At 45.6% G+C, this 19,770-nt stretch overlaps 3 protein-coding genes across 8 annotated transcripts in view; 1 reads left to right on the top strand and 2 right to left on the bottom strand.

Annotated features, from left to right (window-relative positions):
* The window catches only part of erc2 (ELKS/RAB6-interacting/CAST family member 2), a 28,925-nt gene extending 17,148 nt beyond the window's left edge, over nt 1–11,777 (top strand). For 2 of the 5 annotated variants that reach the window (XM_029149963.3, XM_029149961.3), the window contains 11 exons: nt 23–163; nt 816–851; nt 2,316–2,518; nt 5,504–5,515; nt 5,775–5,892; nt 5,983–6,143; nt 6,406–6,553; nt 6,773–7,375; nt 7,790–7,857; nt 8,044–8,101; nt 8,210–11,777. In XM_029149963.3, coding sequence (XP_029005796.1) covers nt 23–163; nt 816–851; nt 2,316–2,518; nt 5,504–5,515; nt 5,775–5,892; nt 5,983–6,143; nt 6,406–6,553; nt 6,773–7,375; nt 7,790–7,816 — 1,449 coding nt within the window. In that variant the 3' untranslated portion in view covers nt 7,817–7,857; nt 8,044–8,101; nt 8,210–11,777. The remainder of the gene's footprint in view (nt 1–22; nt 164–815; nt 852–2,315; nt 2,519–5,503; nt 5,516–5,774; nt 5,893–5,982; nt 6,144–6,405; nt 6,554–6,772; nt 7,376–7,789; nt 7,858–8,043; nt 8,102–8,209) is intronic. The other 3 variants (XM_029149964.3, XM_029149962.3, XM_029149965.3) reach the window with 3 other exon arrangements.
* A 38-nt stretch (nt 11,778–11,815) lies between these two features.
* On the bottom strand, nt 11,816–13,595 carry LOC114855129 (protein disulfide isomerase Creld1). The gene is made up of 6 exons (XM_029149967.3): nt 13,482–13,595; nt 12,934–13,101; nt 12,769–12,852; nt 12,563–12,658; nt 12,341–12,481; nt 11,816–12,255 (listed from the first exon to the last, which is right to left on the bottom strand). The coding sequence occupies exons 1-6, from the start codon at nt 13,540–13,542 to the stop codon at nt 12,035–12,037; spliced, it is 771 nt and encodes a 256-aa protein (XP_029005800.1). The 5' UTR covers nt 13,543–13,595; the 3' UTR covers nt 11,816–12,034.
* Nucleotides 13,596–13,738: 143 nt separating this feature from the next.
* il17rc (interleukin 17 receptor C) lies at nt 13,739–18,782 on the bottom strand. Of its 2 annotated transcripts, none has more exons than XM_055508706.1 (15): nt 18,634–18,782; nt 17,991–18,336; nt 17,608–17,824; nt 17,070–17,173; nt 16,858–16,972; nt 16,744–16,776; nt 16,536–16,654; nt 16,033–16,089; nt 15,890–15,950; nt 15,584–15,822; nt 15,406–15,459; nt 15,287–15,332; nt 15,086–15,181; nt 14,895–14,933; nt 13,739–14,806 (listed from the first exon to the last, which is right to left on the bottom strand). In XM_055508706.1, the coding sequence occupies exons 2-15, from the start codon at nt 18,096–18,098 to the stop codon at nt 14,238–14,240; spliced, it is 1,857 nt and encodes a 618-aa protein (XP_055364681.1). In that variant the 5' UTR covers nt 18,099–18,336; nt 18,634–18,782; the 3' UTR covers nt 13,739–14,237. The 2 variants fall into 2 exon arrangements, with proteins under 2 accessions (XP_055364681.1, XP_029005799.1); XM_029149966.3 differs by having other exon boundaries at nt 15,584–15,801.
* Nucleotides 18,783–19,770: the final 988 nt, after the last annotated feature.

The raw sequence follows: 19,770 nt of genomic DNA, 5'->3' as shown, positions 1-19,770 counted from the left end.
TGTCCTGTCTGTCCATCTGCAGTCCAGTCTCATTGATCTAAAAGAACATGCTTCGTCCCTCGCGTCCTCCGGCCTCAAGAAGGATTCAAAACTCAAATCACTAGAGATCGCCATTGAGCAGAAAAAAGAGGAGTGTAGTAAGTTGGAGACACAGTTGCAGAAGGTAGGTGTTGGTGTTACAGTGCTTCCATTGTGTTCACTATCATGAGACTACAATGTTTTCAGTGAATTACTGTAGGTGTCTGCTGTGCAGTTATAGCTGATACAGTGTTTACTTTTAATGTGATCCGCTTTGAATGCCAGTAATATCAGCGGGATGGGACGGGTTGAGTGAGGGGGAGAGGGCAGGGAGGAAGGAACACAGAGAGGAGAAACAGCAGGACCTATAGATTAAGAGAACAGAGGCAACAGTTGTGATGCCCGGGTCAGAACCGCCTCCTCATAACCAACCTCAGCTAAACAAGGGGAATATTCAACAAACCTATGGGATCCTCAAACTCTTTTCCAGAGTGAACCAGTTAGAATATGAAATAATCATGCTCTCTGTCCTGTATCAGGCTGCACCACTTTCTAAGCCACTGCAGGTGGACAGTCTGTCCAATAACCCGCCCTTGTCTCCTCCTGCTCCATAGTCCGTCAGTGTTCGCGTCTTGAACCTGTGACAACATGTGCCCTTGTTGGATGTTACTGATCTGTCGAATGTATTGTAACATGTCTGATCCTGCTCTTCTTTCCTCTGGCTCAAACTAAACCCTAACACTTGCTCTCCCGGGTTTCCGCCCCTCCGCTCCTCAACCCCTCCGTTTGCAATGTAGCAAGCTGAGCAGCTATTCAGTCACATGAACAATCCTGTAAGTGCCCCTCCTGTGCTCCCTCAGGCACACGTAGAAAGCATGAGGACACTGAACTGAGCTACTGTAGATGGTGATCATGCTGGACTCTAGCACAGGTCCTGCTTCTGCCCACCCAACCACCCAGATGCATGTTGGCCATTGCACTGTACTGGTAGCTTTACACCGCACTCAGAGTCCTCTGTAACGTATTCATCCTATGAATGTTGTGATTGTGACACGTGGTGATACAGTAAAAGAGTTACAGAAAGTGTTTACACTTTGATTTATTGGGTCAGCTGGATTTTTAAAATTAACCCCACTATTAGTTCATTATCTCCATAGAACTTTTAATTGTGACTCAGACTCAGTAGTTTTCTTATGTGGTTACATCTGTGACTTCATGTAATCACACACTTATTGGGACAAGTAGAACACATCCATACTCACGCAGACAAATATATTTTACAGTTCTAGCTTTAAAGTCAGACTCTTAAATAACAACTGAGGGAATGTACTGTGGTGGCAGTTAAAGTTTCGCCCTCTGCTAAAATTAGGCCTTATGGCTAAGGTTGCTCTCAGCGAGTAGTAGTAATGTATGTCTGCTGCTCCCATCTAGACGTACAGAGATTTACTTACTTGGATGTAAAAATTGCTCCTCGTATGCACAAGCCTAGCGTTAGCAAATGGACTGACCCCAGTGCAGCAGGGCCCTGTTGCTTCTGGTCCGCCCCTCCTTTGACTGACTGCTGCTACGAGCGTGCAGCTTCGTCGGGTTGCATGATCTGTTGGAACCTTGTTGCATGTCGTCACTGTCCAGTGTTGCCACGCTTCTCTTTGTCATGTTGTGGTGCAGTTAGCTGAGGTATCGGTGGTTGGAGGTCTCTGTAGTGTTTTGGATGGCTCTGTGCAACTCTTCTGCAACCTGTGTTGGCATATGTGGCTTCCTATGGTGTTAAAGGTGATGTGAACCACTGAGATTAGTCCACACCGACCGAACAGCAGCGAGTTGGTGACAGATACCTGAAATTACATAGCCACCCATTTAGCAGTTACTGACATCTATGGATTTGTTGCTCTCTTGTGCGCACACACACACACACACACACACACACACACACACACACACACACACACACACACACACACACACACACACACACACACACACACACACACACACACACACACACAGTCCTGTATTCTGCATACTCACCAAGTGTGCAAAGTGACTGTGAGTCTCAGTGGGTCGTTAAATGGAGCTAAATAATAGCTCTGTTAAAGCTAATGAGCCAGCACCAGTAATGATGCCCTTGTCCACAACATTCTACTCTGCTTCATTCATTCAGATAGAGGGAGCGAGCGAGGGGAGCAGTTCATATGAAACACTGATGGACCGTTTGCATCTCTCTGTCATGGGCACTAAAACCCCGTGCGCTAATATTAACTCCGCGTGTGTCGGTGTCCGTGTATGTGTGGATGCAGAAGGCTCACGAGGTGGAACAGCAGACGGGCCCCAGAGGGAACCTGGACTATGTGGACAGGGTCAAGCTGCTGGAGAAGGAGGTGAGCTACTACAAAGACGAGTCCAACAAGGCGCAGGCGGAGGTGGAGCGACTGCTGGACATCCTGCGAGAGGTGGAGACCGAGAAGAATGACAAGGACAAGAAGATCGCTGAGCTGGAGAGGTAACTAACGGCGACTGTTAAAGAGCTCGGGTCAATAATGACAACGTGTGCAGTCTGTTATGCGTTTAGCAGAACTAGCAGGTGGATGAAAGGTGAAGGATGAGAGGGTGACGCATAGAACGACTGAGGGGCTAAGATGTAATGACACTCAAAGAACAGTGGCCGAGGGCAGACTGGCCTCAGGGAGCGCAGGAGGAAGGATCATTGCTCAAGAAGAGGAGTGTAGGTGGACAGAGAGTTGGCAGCAGGGGGAAAAAATAGACAAACAGGCATTCACCCACCGAGGGAGAAGAAAATCAGCTTGTGAAGCTTCGATTGAAGAGACGTCGACCTCCGGCCATTTAGAACTAAGACTATTCAAGCTATTTTATTACAATGTCAATATGCTCCAGCATGCATAGTGATGTTGCAGTGTGATGTCATAGGGGTCGGTTGATACCCGGCCCTGAACTGGATCCACTCACGCGTTCAGAATCACATTAGAGATCCTGGCGACACTATGAATGTGATGGAGGCACAGATTTAGGTAAACGGACCACGCAAGTGAAGCCTGAGGCCCTGTCACCTCTTTTCAGTTTCAGCCAGGTTCAGCCACTGATAGCGTTGCTTACCTTCGACAGTCGCCCTCTCCTGCCGCAGCCCCGGCGCTTATTTTTAAACCCAGGTACCTTCTGCCCCCCAGTGATACGAGCTGCTTGGTTTCATTCCTGCTAACGTGTGTGTGTGTGTGTGTGTGTGTGTGTGTGGGTGTGTGTGTGTGTGTGTGTGTTGGATTAATTGAGTGTTCTTGTCCTTTTTTGACATCTTTACCCACTTTTCTGTCTTGTTCCCTTTTCTATTTTCTGTTTCACGCCCACTCGTCCCTGTTTTACCCCCTGCCATCGATCACCTTTAACCTCGGCCTTAAACCCCCCCCCCCCTCTCGAATCCAATTCTGATCTTCCCCATCTCCCTCGCAATTCTTTCTCTGCTGTGTCCTCCCCACACCAGTCCCCCTCCCTCTGCCCCCCGCCCCACCCCACGTCCCGGTGGCAGAGCTCCCCCTGACCCGCTCCCTTCTGTGTCCGCTGCTCCCCAGCAGATTGGGGGCATGGTGTGGGATTTCCTGGGAAAGTGAGTGCTCTGCCCTGGCACTTCAGCTCGGCTGCGGGGTTTAAGTCTCCGACTGCAACTGCCGCAACTGCATCTGCATCGCCTGTGTGCCTGGGTGTGCCTGCTGTTTGAAGGATTCACAGATCTTTGAATCTGTTCATCAAAATCCAATTACTGGAGTTGTGCACATGATGCAAAGATCCCTGGATTCACGCTTGCTTTGTTTCCTTTAGCATGTGTTTGATTAGTGGTTAACAGAATGTGCATCCGCCAACAAAGGCTTCAGATGAGTCTGTGTCAGCATGCGAGTGAGTGCGTGTGTGAGAAGAAAGAGAGAGAGTTTGTGCGTCATGATTTGTTTATTCAAGCTGCATGTGACAACCTGCATTAACAGCCCTCACTGATGACTGAATGGGTATTTAAGTCAGCTGTATTACAAATCACAAGAGCCCATGATGTTTTATTTAACATACAGTAATATTCTGCAGAGGCCTTAACATTTAACATTTGTACTGCCTAATATTTAATCAACTGATCATAAATACTGAAATATATGTCTTTGCATATATTCTGTGATGTAGAGTTGAATCCTGGAACAGTGACCATTGCTGCATGACCCAATCACACCAAGATTCAGCCAACGTGCATCCAAATTTACAATTTTGCAGCTGAAATTAAATCTTATTTTTAATACTTATGGTGTATTTGCATTTTAAATACTATATATTGCAATTTTAGTAGTTACTGTACAGTGTTGTATGCAGAACTTGGTGTGATTTCCCAGTTTCTTTTTATTCCACTGTCACTTTTAGTTTATATGCTGCACATGCTTTTAATGTACCTCCCTCTGTCTACCTACACACACACACACACACACACACACACACACACACACACACACACACACACACACACACACACACACACACACACACACACACACACACACACACACACACACACACACACACACATCATACTTGCTTACTTCCTTTTGTGTGTGTGCGTGGTGGTTGCTTTGGCTGGTTCTTATACAGTACCTTTATGCTCCGTGACCCTAGAGCTGAGGCCTTCTCCCGCCATGAGCACGCTTCCCCTGCTCATTCCAACCACCCATCTGCCCCCCCACCTTGTCCTACCCTTCTCGTCTGTAACTCTCAGTCGCCTCATGCCCTAACGTCACCCCGGTACCATTCCCCAACAGTCCCTTAAGCAGACTCTCTCGTTGCCCCCCCCCTGCTCTCCTGCCCACCCCGTACCCCCCTGACCCGCCCTGCCTAGCTTGCTCTACCAGACACTAAGGGAAATGATCTGCCTAGTGGCCTGCATGAATTGAGCTGCTGTGCTCCAGGTCTACACGTGCTCAGTGAGTGAGGTGCTGTAGTAGGTAGGGTGTGGACTGAACCCTCGGTCCAGGGGTGTGCCGGTTCAGTTGAATCTCCTCCGTTTTACCCAAGCCCTGCATCCACAACTGATTCTCCCACTAGCTCACTCCTTCTCGTCCACTCGGTCAAACAACGGTTGGCTTTTGTCCCTTTCCGCTCCCCTCTTCTTTATTTGCCCGGCTGTTTTTTTGCCTGACTAACTGCATGTCTGCCACAACCAGGCCTGGCAGCAGATGCACATGGCTCTATGGTTTCAGTGAAGGTGCATCCTGCATTAGCTGTGTCAGGCAGCAGAGCAGCTGCTGTCACAGGTGCCATCAGGACCTCCCATGTTGTTTGACATTGAAGTCCTCTGGGTCCTTTGTATATTTTTCTTGAGATTGTTTTTTATGTTCTGTCTCTAATGTCTCTTGTTTTTTGCTTTTTTTCTTGTCCGTGTTCTTTTTTCTGTTTCCAATCCACCACTTGTCCAATCTTCCCTTTACTTCTACCTTTTCCCCATCTGCAGTTTAGCTCCCAGGTAAGTTACTGCCCTGCTCCTGTCCCCCACCTCTACTCATCCCAGTGTTAACTCTGGGGCTCAAACATGTGCATCACCTCAGTAACGTCATGTTAACATGAAGCTTCACCTGTGATGCTCATACCCTGTTGCTCTCCTGGTGATCTTAAGACTGGTGCTGTTTTGAAAGAATAGTTTCAAAATGCACCTGACATGTCTGTGCGTACGTCTTCTACCTGTCTGATTCAAATACATGAACTAAATGTTTGTGGTTTTACAGGCAAGGAGGCAAAGACCAAACTAAAAAGGGTCCAAACATCAAACTGGGACCACAAGGAGACAAGAAAGTCTTGGACCCTCGAAAGGACAGCTCTTTGGACAGTGGCCACCACCTAAAGGTGTGCACTTACTTGTATCAATATACTACCAATGAGTGCATTTTAAGGTTCAATGTATGTCTTAAACATCCTCATATTTTCTTCTCCCAGTTGGAGGAACTGATGAACACATTGGAGAGGACGAGGCAGGAGCTGGATGCCACCAAGCAGCGTCTGTCCTCCACACAGCAGTCGCTGCAGGAGAGAGACACCCACCTGACCAACATGAGGCAAGAGCGCAGGAAACAGCTGGAGGAGATCCTGGAGATGAAGTTAGTGTCCTGGAGCTTCTCAGTTTTCACCAAAATGCTATGCAAAGAACAAGCCAGTTAGATGTTACTGTAGTGAACATCTCAGAGGACAGGTTAGAGGTTTACTGGATGCATTTGGTTTAGAAAATCAGGTTAAATCGTGGTAACATCCATCTCAACACAAACGTAGTCTATTTAATTAATGTAATATTTTTTTTCTTTTTCATGGAAGATGCTGTAGGTGGAAGCGCTGATGCTGTAATTATGTTCCATTTCCCTTCAGACAACAAGCTCTGCTGGCAGCCATCAGCGAGAAAGATGCTAATATCGCACTGCTGGAACTGTCTGCCTCCAATAAGAAGAAAACCCAGGAGGAAGTGCTGGCCCTCAAGAGGGAGCGGGACAAACTGATGCACCAGCTCAAACAACATGTCAGTACTGGAAATCTCTTTTTGGACAGTAGCTGGTTGCCACGGCAACATAATTCAGAATGAGAAGAGATTTTTCTCACCTCCAAGCACATACTGTGCAGTACATAGATTATACTACACTAATATTGATAGTTTGCAACGCTTGTTGGAGATGTCACTCAAGTTCATGTTCACCCTGATTGTGATCCTCAGTCATTAACCAGTTGACTCCTCCTACAGACACAAAGCAGGATGAAGCTGATAGCCGACAACTATGAAGATGAGCAATATCATCCGCACGGTCCCCACCACCCCCAGCCTCAGCCCCCGCACGCTCAGCCCCAACCCCAGCCCCAGTACCCGCACCCGCCGCACTCTCAGCAGACCCCGTATCCACACGCCCCACATCCACAGCATCCTCAGCACCCGCAGCACCCACAGGCCCCCCCGCAGCACCCGCACCCCCAGCAGCCGCAGCCACAGTACCCGCACTCTCCCCACCCACAGCATCCGCAGCCACACCCCCAGCATCCCCAAGCGCCGCCGCAGCTCCAGCAGCACCCGCGCCCCCCACAGCCCCAGCACCCCCACCAACAGCACCCTCAGCACTCCCCGCACCCTACACAGCATCCACATGGGCATCCCCCATCACAGCACCCTCACCCCCAGCACCCGCACGGCACCCCCCAACAAGGGCCACACCCCCAGCACCCACATCCTCAGCACCCCCAGCATCCGCAGCACCCACACCACGTCCAGCATCCCCGTCACCCATCTCCCCATCATCGTGGAGGACCACTGCGAGGGCCCCCACATGCTGGTCACCGGCCCTCTCCAGACCAGGTTAGATCACCTATGTCATGAAGTTCCCACTAACTAAGCAGGAACGTCAGGACTGTTGACATTTACAGCTACTTTCTGAATGATTGTTACTGAACAGTGATGTGATGCCAGCAGTAAAATGTAGTAAAATGAGAAAACATTTAATTTAACTGTACAACCTGATTTTGAGGTTCTGAGGATGGGGATGTGTCATTAGTGTGACTTAGCATCTCACCAAACTTAAGTAGAGTCGATATTGGAAGTTTGAGTTACATTTTCATTTTTATTTTTTCTGATTGAAATTCCCACAACTCAAAGCTGTAAAATCATTTGACACTTATCATACTTTTACTATTAAACATGCCTCTCTCTATCACACACGCACTTACTCTAGTATCTGTCTCCTCTCTTCCATTCCTGCCCACTCTGCTGCAGGATGACGAGGAGGGCATTTGGGCATAATCCTGTCTGTGACAACCAAAGCTATAATGTTGTTTTTAGGGGTAAGATATATTTAAAATTATCACTTTACAATCAAACACCTCTGTGTCTTTTGATATTTTTGATTTTGCGTGTCCAGATTTTTCAGTCACTTCTGGAGGAGCACAGCCGATCTATGATGTTAAACCACACATTTCTAACCTGTGCCCACTCAGTACTCAGCAATGGCACCTTTGTCTATTTTACAGGGAAGAGGAGGCTGCACTCAGGTGTGCAGGTCATGCAGGGAGACTGGCAGCTGAGCAGGTACTTTCACAGCTTTCCTCCACGCGTATCACAGCACAATAAAAAATAATCTTTTCCAAACTGCAGCTTACTTTACATCTTACATCTTTTTGTTATATTCTTCTGAAGGTGACCTGGGACCGCTGCTCTGTGAACTGGGGCATCTGCCATCGACCTTCTCCTCATAGGATCCCAGTAATAGAACTGAGTCAGGTACTGGCGTTCCCGCACGTGATTGACGTGGCGGCCCTGCATTAGAGGTCTCAGTGAGCTCACCTCACCTGTCTGTCACCTGCTGAATGCTCCACCTCTTCAGATCCTCCCAGGGATATCATGACAGTCTGCCAGTTCAGTATTTATGTCTCCCATTGTTCTTCCTGTGGCTGGTTCAAGATCATGGTTGTCTTTGGCGTCTGACTGACTCCTCTGGATCTAATTGGCTCCCAGGACCTGGGTTTCCTGATTCTCACTGCCCTGCGGACCCGCCTGGTGACATCTGACCCCCCCGTGCGGCTACCACGGCCTTCAGTGTGTCTCTTCTCTTCTGTTACCATCCAATATCAACGGGCTGTTTGGACCTGGCGTTTCCTGTTCAGTAGCATGCTCCACACATACCAGAGTTATAAATGATTTTCAACTTTTTGTTGTCATTTCTCCTTCTGGCAAAAGGGAGAGTTCGAGATTCAGCCTTGTTTGCAGCATGAGCAGGGCCCTCCAGGCTTATAGCTGTGGTTGCCATTAACACTTCTCCTCATCTTACCTCATTTTAATCAGAAGTAGTCAAAAAAGAGTCAATCTATGCAGATTTTAACATAGAGCGAATGGATTTTCATTTCTCCATCCTCATACAATATTTTTAATCAAATTGTAATTAACTTTCCAATCAGAGCGGCCAAGAGAGTGGTCAGAGAAGCCGATCATGTCGAGCCTCTGAGACTATGCACCTATGCACCTCCTCTGTGTTGCAGGAATTTTTACTAATGGTGCTTCTGCTGGTGCTCAAACTAAACGGTGTCAGAAGACCTGGTTAAGAGCATCTTTTGTCCTTTTACTGCTGAGGAACTTGATCCCGCAACAGGCTTCAAAAACATCTGTAAAAGAAACTGCTTTGTACAAACGATTTGACCACAGGGGCTTTGTGAGCATCTCTTCGAGAGCCACACAGAGGTGATTTCTCTGTATACAGTAAAAACTGCTACTATAGATAACATAACATACTATGAAGTGGAGGCAGATGTCCACCAGATGTTTTCCACTGCAGGTCACCCAGTCTCCGATCTGACGCCTGCTCCCCTCTCCTCATTCTCTTCCAGCAGTAATCTGCGTGTCCTCCCTAAACATAGTGACATGTTTTCTCCTTCTCAACAAGGTGGCCTGTGCCTCACAAAACTGTACACATATATGATAGATATGCATATATTATACATATAGAGAGAAATCTATAGAGTGTGTCTATATGTGGTCAAAAAATAGTTTCAAACTGACAAGATATTAAATGTTTTTTTTTCATGATTATTTTTCTAACTGGCTGGAGGTCAAAGAAGTCTTATTTAGAATATTGAGTGGTGTGATTTTCCTCTGATTTGTACATTGTGAAAAGCCCCCCTCATCATCAGCAAGTAACATTCCCTGTCTGATCTACAGGACAGCCCAGGATTTAGAAAAATAGCGCTTTAGTTTATAAGAAGTTGAGAAGTGCATCCAAATATATCTAGAGTTCTAGAAAAAGATTACATTCCTTTAGAAAATGTGAAAACATCTCAGTTGAAGACCACTTGGCCTGTGGTACGTTAGGAACAAAAAAAAACAAAAAACAAACAAACACAAGAGACAGGATTTGCAGCTCACATCAGTAGCAATGAGATTATGACTGCAGATCTCTGCAGTCAGAAACTTGCACTTGTGAGTGAGGACTATCACTACGATCACTTAAGTGGAGGTTTGAGTGACTCTGTTGCGAGCATTTCTTTCACGTTTGTTGTTGTCGACGTCTTGTAAACAGAAGTGGTGATGTATGTGACTGTGACAGCTGATTACCTAGAAAAAAACAATACATATTGTTATAGTAAATTGAATTAGACTGTTACTATGCCCACTTCCTCTCCTTCCCCCTCATGGTGCCTGTGTGTCTCCCTTGTGCGGCCAAGTGTTGACTGTTGTATATAATTGTCCAGCGTCCGTCCTCCGAACCGAGGTGATCCATGTCATCATCTGTTACACGTCTGCTTAACACACGATCCTTCACAGCTCCCGTCACTGACCAAGAATCAACGGATTGTGTGAAACGTTAGTGTTTGTGTTTACAAATAATAAACGAATAGTGTTGGATTGGATGGGACAAAAAAAAAAAGAGGAAAGATAATGCAAACGGACAGAGGAGCGAAAATCCTCTCACTTCACCATCAGGGGGGTGGAGTATGAATCCTCCATTTTCAGGTTTTTATCTACTGAATACTTGAAGTAGGGGGTTCTCCTACCATGAGAAATAGCATATATGATTTACATGGTGGAAAACATGGAACATTTCAATTGTGCCCATGCATGCTGATTTTTACGTAATGTGCCAACCGAGAATGACGACGTAAGGATAATCTCCTGTTCTCTATGCAGAGCGAGCTCTCCACTAAGGTTCAGGAGACACAGGCTGGGGCTGGTTTCCTGGGCTTAGACTAAAGACTAATCCTGGTGACTGGTGCTGCAGGCGAGAAGTCTGCATCTGTGCCTAGAAGCAGCTGCGTAGAAAGACTTGAGCTGAAGGGCATGTAGGTTCTCCAGTAAGTTTCAAAAGGCCTTCGAAAAAGTATAAAAGCCTGACATACACTTTCATTTTAGGTCAGAAACCGGTTTTATTTTCTTTTATTGTATTTCGCTGAAAGGTTTGACTTAAACAAATCACTGTGACCAATGCCAGAAACATTTTGTTTGACAGAACAAATGTTATGTTTACATATTTATTATTCATTTTATATTTAATTTAACTTTGTTTTTATAGTTTCAGCTTGTTGAAGATGCCAGTTTGAGACTGTACTATTTGTATAAGTAAATGTTTTGAGCTGTACAGTAAAGACCTAGGAACAAGTTAATGTGAGTGTCCAGCATGCTGAATGAATACGTGTGTGAACGTGGGCTTATTTCTCATGAAGCGTCGCACCTCATACATGATTTGCATCTGCATCGTGCATTGTGACGGTGTGATGTTGTGTTGGAGAGTGACGTGTGTCTCACTTACTGTGTCCCCCTAGTAGACAGCCTGTGCAGTTTTGTGAGAGTGCAGCATGTTTTTGGGTTTGCTGGTGTAAATGTACTGACAAAAAGTGTGTGTGTGCTTGCGTGCGTGCCTGTGTGTGTGTGTGTGTGTGTGTGTGTGTGTGTGTGTGTGTGTGTGTGTGTACAACTGCATCTATTCTTTTCTTGAGGATGTCTACGTGTATGGATGTGATGATGTGTGTGTCTTTTACAAATGCATAGAGAAAAGCTATTTAAAAAAAAATAAACAAGTTACAACAGGCGAAAAAAGCGAGACTGGGTAAAGGTTTTGAATGAAGCATGGATACTCTGTAACGTTTTCCGTTTTCTAAACCTAGGAGGCTGTCCTCAGTGCCCCAGTTTGCTATTGTATGTGCTGTATCAGAATATTACTATTGAGTGTTGGCCAGCTTGTTTATATCCATCAAATAAAGGTGACTTTCTTTCTGTCGCTGTTTGTGGTCTGTACAAAGTTTCAGTTCACTGCTCTGCCTGTGGCATCACTTTTAAACTCATATTCAAAAAACACTGTTATAAGTGCAAATTCAGTTTTTGTGTACATACAGTACCAATACTACATTACGTATATACTGGAGTCATTTAGGCTAGATATACAAACATTTGTGTTTCATCAAGCTACATTTGGAGACACTGTCCATAAAAACTGCTAAATCATTAACGTACCTCAGATATGAAAGGAAATGAGCATTATCGTCCTTTTAGAAAGTTGCCTAACAAGTGATCTCCCCTGTCAGAAAGCCAGTACCCTGCCATGGCTGCCAATGCCCCCATGAACACAGATGTGTATACAAAGTCTCCCTTGGCAGCCAGCGTTCCCAGAGCACAAAGCACCACCCCGAAGAACATCTGCCGCAGCACCTCCACCTCGTCATCCCGAATGTCGTCAAACAGGCCTTTCTCCTCAACGTCTGCACGGGACAGAGACAGATGTGTTAGTGGCTGCAGAGAAGCTGGGTGTGGGTGCGAGCGTCAACGTGCGCGGTGAGCTCTCACTGGGCGTCTGCTGCTTCACACAAGCGCCGTCCTCGCGACTGAAGCCCTCGGCGCAGTCGCAGCGGAAAGAACCTGCCGTGTTGGTGCAGAGCTCATCTAGGCCACGACAGGCAAGAACCCGGTCGCTGCACTCGTCCACGTCTGAGCAGAGACAACGCACCTCATGTTACAGTATGGAGTCATCAACGAATTGCTGCTGCGCTGCAGAGTATTTGTGATTACCCAAACACTTGGAGCCTGTCAGTCTGTACCCGGAGGCACACTTTCGGCAGCGTGCTGATCCACTGCCCATACAGCCCACACAGGCCGAGTCACAGTCTGAGAAGCAGAGGCATGAGTGGGAAGTTATCAGATTCAGTGAAGATTTTACTAAATTACAGTGATGTCTGTAGGAAAACATGTACAGTACTGTAGCTGTAACCTCTGACCTCTGCACTCAAAGGATCCCTCAGTATTGAAGCAGTAACTGTTGGGAGGACAGTCAACCACTTCTGTGCCACACTCATCAACATCTGTGGAACACATCCAAGCCTATATTCAATGATTCTTATTTGATATAAATATATTGCATTAAACAAACGTGGACTCAGTACCTACACAGCTGTTCTTATAGAGCATCCATCCGCCTCTGCACTCGTCACAACGCTCCTTTTCTGGGCCTGAACAGTGACTGCAGTTATCTGGACAGCTGTGCGTCGGGACTGTGAGGAGACAACACAGCCAAGCAGCGTGCAGCAGGTTCCTCTGCAGCATCCTCACACCTAATGCATGGTCAGGAAGATACAGTATATCACACCCAGGTCACGTCAAGTGATCTTTGGAAGTTAGTGACGAATGTTTAACAGTATAATGATACTGTAAGCTGTTTAACGAGGCTGGAGTTTGCGAGTTTAAATAAAAACGTCTGCTGTTATTGTACATAACTTTTATTCCTTATATATATTATTATAATTTATTATTATACTGATTACACATTTCTGTGATTGCTGCTCGTAAAGTAGACTATAGCCTGTGGCGACGCTTAACTGTAAAGCTTTAATGGAAACTACACAACCTCTCGTTTTACTTCGTTTACTGCTACAAAACGAGGTTTAAAGTCGGTTTAAATTTTAAATCCAGAGCTGTGACGGTGTTTCTTTACCTCCTTCGCGCACGCCGATAGAGTCTAAAGAGTGTGAACCCAGTGAATCTAGACGAGTCATTCGCTGCACTTGTAGAGAACGTCATGTTGATTAGACACGTCGACCCGAACATGCCGAGCGGGCGGAGTATGTTTTGGACATTTAGCACCGCTCCTTCGGGGGGTACGAGTATGTTTAGCAAGCACTTACTACTGTATGTTGCACCAATCAGATCCACTGCCCTGCTACGCAGGACGACCAATCACAAGTTTAAAAATGCAATGGCACAAATAAGCACATTTATTTATAGACAAGTGTGGACAAAGTTCCAATGCAGGGATATAATTGGTCTGTATTATTTTTGAAACTGATGTTGTGTAATTAATCCCGTACAGCCAACAAATCACGTGAAACATCTTCATAAGTCACTGAAACATATCAGTGAGCGTGTTTGTTATTATAGTGCAGAAATATGTCCTAAATCAAGGCAAGAGTGACATTTGTTTATGTAAATGTAATACAGAAATCCCTGAGTGCCAGCTGTCACAGGAAATGAACTCTACACATATTTACTTAAAGATATTCAATTATGTGTGTGCAATCTTCACCACATTAACAATATAATGTAAATATCTTTAAAAGTGCGTGATGTTTCTCATCCATGTGCACAGAACGATACAAGCTTTCATCGTGACATTTAGAGGAGGAATCAGGGCCGTGTCTCCATCTTCATCTCCACTCTAAGACACGGTGGATCATCTGTCCTTCTGTGGCCTTCACTCCATTTCTACCTTTGTTTGTGTCCTCTCGCCTGATGTCCTCTCTGTCTGTCGCACAGTGAGCTCAGCTAGAAGTTCATGGTTTTGTGAGGGAAACCCGAACACAGGTAGTCCCTCCAGAAGCTTTGGTAAGTCCTTACAAGTGCCTGAGTGAGTGTCAAATTTCACCAAAAGAAACCGCTGATGAACTCTGGCCAGCTGCTGTTCTTTCTCTATGATGCACAGGGAGCCCATGAACACGTCAGAGTATGGGGATAATGTCTGAGGGACGTCGGTGTCTCCCCATTTAGCCTCGGCGTCCTGTTTGTCCTTGAGGGTCCATTCCCCTGCTTTTTCCAAAGCTTTCGGGGTCAGTATGAGCACAACACGGCTGTTTGGCTTCAGCTGGGAGTACAACCAGGGCAGAGGCCCCAGAGCACACTGCTCCATCCGGCTCCACTGCTCCACAGACACACCGAAGCCGTGCTTCTGGAGGTGCAATCCGAGCCCGTTCACTAACGCTGAAACACCCACATCCACATCTGGAGGACTGAGCAGCACCACGTGGACTTTTTTGTTCATGGGTACTATGAGAGGAAAACAAGCTAGAGTGTCAGGGTTTGCTCGTTATACTGTAAATGTCTGTATCTTCTAGTAAGAGTAGAAAACACTCACGCTTTACAAATCCACCGTGATTCCAGCTCCACGCCCATTCTGTAAAATCAGAAAATGACAACATGAAGGACTTATACTACAAAGAAAAATCTACTAAGTGCAAACAATATTTATTTTCTCAAATAGGATTTTTTTTTCAAATAAAGTGATTTTTCTGAGAAGTACTGTCCATAAAAAAGGAGTAGACATACTTTTGATGTCGCCTTGAATGAAGTAGAAAAGGAGCCCCGTTAAGCAAACCAGCAGCCCCACACCAACGAATAGGAGATTCCAGCGATGCCTGTCAGCTGCAAAACATACAAAACACAACCCTATTTAAAAATGGCTCAAGAAACAGATCAGCTATTTCACAGACACCTTTAGTCTCTGGACATGTAAAGGGTCACACTTACTGTTATTGAAGCAGTATTCTCCCAGCTCGTGTCCTTCTACTGCCACCTGTATGACATCATTCATTCAGTTATATTGATTTACACAGTATCACCCCGAGTGACAATTGAAAAAGACTTACCATAATACATAAAGAATGGCTGAGAGGGATGTCATCAAATATGTCCTCGTTCACCTGAAAAGAGCACAATCTTAGTTTCCAAGATTGAAAAGGAAAATGAAAATATGCAATGCAAAAAAATATTTGTCCAACCTCAAAATGCTTAAAGGATATAAAAAGATCCTGTACGTTTCCTCACCCACAGTCCTTTACTGTTCTGTGTCCAGTGGTTGTTTAAAAGCCGTTGTCTGAAACCTGGCAGCTCTCTGCAGCTGTCCCGTTTCTCACATGGCCACACTTCACCCTCCAGCCTGCAGGGGGCAGACACGGTCCACTGCAGCATGGTTCTGTAGGTCCCCACTACACTCTGCCTTATAGAGACTGACACATTTTCGTGGATGTTCCTTTTGAAACCATCTGGAGAAGCCACATAAAAACCTTAGCACATTAATGGTAAACTTGCCATTTAAAACCAAAAGCGACACTATAAGGAGACTATTCTCACTATTGTTTGTGAAGGGGCACCTCAGAGAGCGTATAGGCCTTTCTTCATCCTCATACCACACCTGAAAAGCCACAGACATGTCAATTATGACAAGGTGAACCATTGTACTGTTCACTCAAAAGTCATCATGTGAGTGTTTGTACCTGGAAACACGTGCAGGGAGCCACGGAGTGGAGAGGAATGTTCTTCCTGTTCCATTTCTAGACAGGACCAAGACATAGAAATATTAGTACTACTACTATAGGCTATATTTTACTGTATTCATTTAAAGGACAGTTGTAGTTACCAGTTACTTTGTAGGTAAAGGTTCATAATAAACTTAACACACAAACATTTAGTTTCTAAAATATCATGTATTGTTGTAGTAAATTTTAAGAAGAAGATATCAAAGTAAACATGTATCCCACTCCCATAAGTACTGTATCTGTTGGCTGGAGGCCAGTTAGATTAGATCAGCACGCAGACTGGATCCACAGAGAAACAGACTACGGCTTTATCTGATCTGTTAATAACCTTAGCACACATTGCACTACACCTTAGCAACAGTGGCAGTAAACCTAAACACTGCTATATAGGTAATAATAATATTAACTCATCATTGGCAAATGCAGGTGGATGATAATAAAAGCTAGACTTTCACACTAACCTGACACACTCCATTCCTTTCATACTGGATGCACACGGAAGGGAGCGTCTCAATACTGTCAGGAAACTTCAACTCCACAGTTTTGCTTTCGCTGCTGATCACAGTGTTGAGACTGGGCACTGAAATGAGAACATTTAAATAAACACAAACACAGAATTGACCACCAGAGGTAAAATCTTCCAACCAACACAGGGAGGTTTTTATTTACCCTGACAGTTTTTGACAGGTTCCTGGTGACACACTGAGGACACAGTAAAACACGTGTCAACCACTGTTACATACACGTTAAAGCCAGAAAGATGTTCAACAGACAACATCTTACCTTCACTGAGATGAGGGACATTTACGGTTTTCTCGAGACTGAGATTTGAGTAAGGATAAAACATAAGCGTATCACTATAGGAAAACTCATGTTTCCGTATAATCACAGTCACCACCTGTAGAAGTGTCACACAAACAGACACATAGAAGCCATGAGACACAGTGATCACACAGCATCTCACCATTTAATACATCACACAACGTCCACCGTACCTCTGTTTGTTTGTCCTGAGCAAAAGCTGTAAGATTGACAGTGAACTCCACCTTCTTGCATGTGGGCAGGGCACGTGCAATTTTGTAACACAGCGTCACCGATGCTGTTGGAACGCAGAGAGAAGCACAGCTGTTGTCAGAGATGGACCTAAAAACTCACCAGACTCAGATACAGAACCATACGAGTGTACAGCAACTGTTTACACAAGCACAATCATATTGTTCCAGTAATAATTTCCTAATATCCCACAATGCACTGTAAAGTAATATAACTGATGTAAAAGTAATTGCATTATGTCATAGGCTTCAAATTCAAGTTTACAGTGTGCAAACATGCTTTTCATGCATCACTGAAATATAAATACTGTAGAAGAGCCCACTGAGAAGCAGAGTCAACATACAAGTTGAAATGAACAGTAGGAGATTAAAAGACCATGATAATGACGAACCATTTTACAACATCTACTCACATCCAGGCATTGTCTGTCTACAGACAACCATTGTTTTCTAATGGTGAAATGAAATGTCGAGTTCATACCTTTTTGGTCTTCGGTCTCCTCGTCTCCTGAGTAGTCTGCGTCTTCGTCACTCAGGTCAACAGAGACTCTTGTGTCTACTACCAGACACAATGTACACAGCGCCACACTGTCATTGCAGCAGAGCTTAACGCTTGGCGTGAGGTGTTTTATATACACAGCACTTTCCACGTCTTCGCCCAGAGGCATCGCATCCTTCAGCACGCAGTCAGAAAGACCCTTCAAGAAAGAAGACTTGATTGAAAAACAGTGCAAATGTTACAGTGCAGCGAGTGAACGGACGTCTCCATAGAGCTTTGTCTGCCTGGCTGTTAAAACAGGCCTGACATTTCTCTCTACGTTGTAAGGCCCACTGTTGGAGATGCAGTACAGGGTGCCAGCGTACCTCTGAGCAAACCACGTCGTGGTTGTCGTGCTCATACACCTCCAGGTCGCAGGCTGACAGCCGTACAGTGAGTAGCAGCCAGCAGACGCACCATCCTGGTGGAGACATCTTGCTTCAGGACATTGGAGGGCTGCAGCATTCTTCTCTACATATTTTGCTCCATCAACGACGCCACAACCCTGATGAACAAGTCCAGCGTCTCTCTCCTCATCTCGACATTCTATTGTCAACGATCTCGATGGTATCTCAGTAGAAACCGAACTGGCATGATGACAAACGGAGACGCACTCTTGTAACTGAATAGTTGCGGATGTTACTCATATTTCTTCTCTGTACATACTGTAGCCTGGAGGAGGAGGAGACACACGAATGAACACTCTTACTGTTTCTAAAAGCAGTTTCTTTGCTTAAGGCACAACGTCTTACTTGACACAACAATACTAAAATAGCTTTACATGAGCCCACTGTAATTTGTTTAATTAATGGCAACGACACATTAAAGACTTTTCTTATTGATTAACAACAAAACTGTGAATAAATTTGAAAACAAGTACAGTAGTAAAATTTAAATCACATTTCAAGCTGAATCAAACCTACAGGACACTGGTCAAGTCATAGAAATGAACAGGGCGACGGTACTTACTGTGTTTAATGCTCCCCTGTGAGACGTCCACACCTTGTCACAGCTCACTGTAAATGCTTGAGTCATGTGAAAAGTGCCCCAGTCAAGACGTCATTCCCGAGAAGTCCCTCCCATTACCTGTCCCTCTCTCTCTCTCCCTCTGTCCCTCTCTCTCTCGCTCTCTCTCTCGAGGCATCGAGAGCACGAGAAGCACCAGAGCTCGCTAGAAGAGAGCGGCAGGAAAAACAGAGCTAAAACAAGAAAAACCACCGAACCGATCGCGAGAGGCGAAGAGGGGAGCGACTCTCCTCTCGCCCCCCCGCTACTCTCCCTCTCCCGTTCTTCCATTCCGGTCCCCCTACTCTCCTCTTGTCCCTCCCTCTCCTCTCTATCCCTCCCCCGTCCCTCTCTCCCCCCCCATCTCTCTCTCTCGCTCCCCCTCTCTCTCTCTCGCTCCCCCTCTCCCTCTCTCGCCCCCCCTCTCTCTCTCTCTCGCTCCCCCTCTCTCTCCCTCTCTCTCTCTCCCCCCCCCCCCCCCCCCCCCCCTCTCTCTCTCCCTCTCTCCTAGCTCTGCTCATCTGCTTCTGATTCATGTCAATGTTCTTCCTTATCACGTCTAAACAGGCGCATTCTTGAACGCTGCCGTCTAGATTGTTTGTTACAGTGTAACTAGTTGGATCAAAGTCCACAGCTTTGCTTTCTCTATGAGGCCATAGCTCCACGGAGCTGCTTTACACACAATGATGACCTCGTGATTTTGTTTTGTCGCATGGCAAATATTTCTCTTTTTGCAGTTTCCTTAAACCGTGACTAGATAAACAAGTTATCACGCTGGTATCTACATAGCTGTTACCTGCACCATTTGTCTCAGGACAAAGTGAATACAACACAATGACGTGACGCACACAGCAGCTCGACTGGTTTGACCACAATGTTGAAATAAACACAAAAGTTGTGTCTGCCGGGAAATGTGTTTTACTCAGAATAGAAAAAACTCAAACCAACTGTGACTTTGTACATGGATGAGGCAGATAAAACAGGCGGGCAGAGGTTTAGTCTGAGTGTGAAAGTGAGTGTGAACTTGAACATCAACCTTTAAGTGTAACATTTAATGTGTAACATTTCTGATTAAACTATTTCCATCACGCTGTTTGCTTT

The sequence above is a fragment of the Betta splendens genome, chromosome 5 (genome assembly GCF_900634795.4).
Source record: "Betta splendens chromosome 5, fBetSpl5.4, whole genome shotgun sequence".
NCBI classification, from domain to species: domain Eukaryota; kingdom Metazoa; phylum Chordata; class Actinopteri; order Anabantiformes; family Osphronemidae; genus Betta; species Betta splendens.
This window is presented reverse-complemented; position numbering and strand designations above follow the sequence as displayed.

Coding starts and splice junctions, on each gene's coding strand:
- il17rc (XM_055508706.1), bottom strand. CDS start 18,098: ATGTCTCCACCAGGATGGTGCGTCTGCTGGCTGCTACTCACTGTACGG. Junction 16,777..16,857: donor TGTCCCTCATCTCAGTGAAG/GTAAGATGTTGT, acceptor CTGTGTCCTCAG/TGTGTCACCAGGAACCTGTC. Junction 15,951..16,032: donor CTCCCTGCACGTGTTTCCAG/GTACAAACACTC, acceptor GTGGCTTTTCAG/GTGTGGTATGAGGATGAAGA.
- LOC114855129 (XM_029149967.3), bottom strand. CDS start 13,542: ATGACTCGTCTAGATTCACTGGGTTCACACTCTTTAGACTCTATCGGC. Junction 13,102..13,481: donor TATCGGCGTGCGCGAAGGAG/GTAAAGAAACAC, acceptor ACCATGCATTAG/GTGTGAGGATGCTGCAGAGG. Junction 12,659..12,768: donor GGGATCCTTTGAGTGCAGAG/GTCAGAGGTTAC, acceptor TCTGCTTCTCAG/ACTGTGACTCGGCCTGTGTG.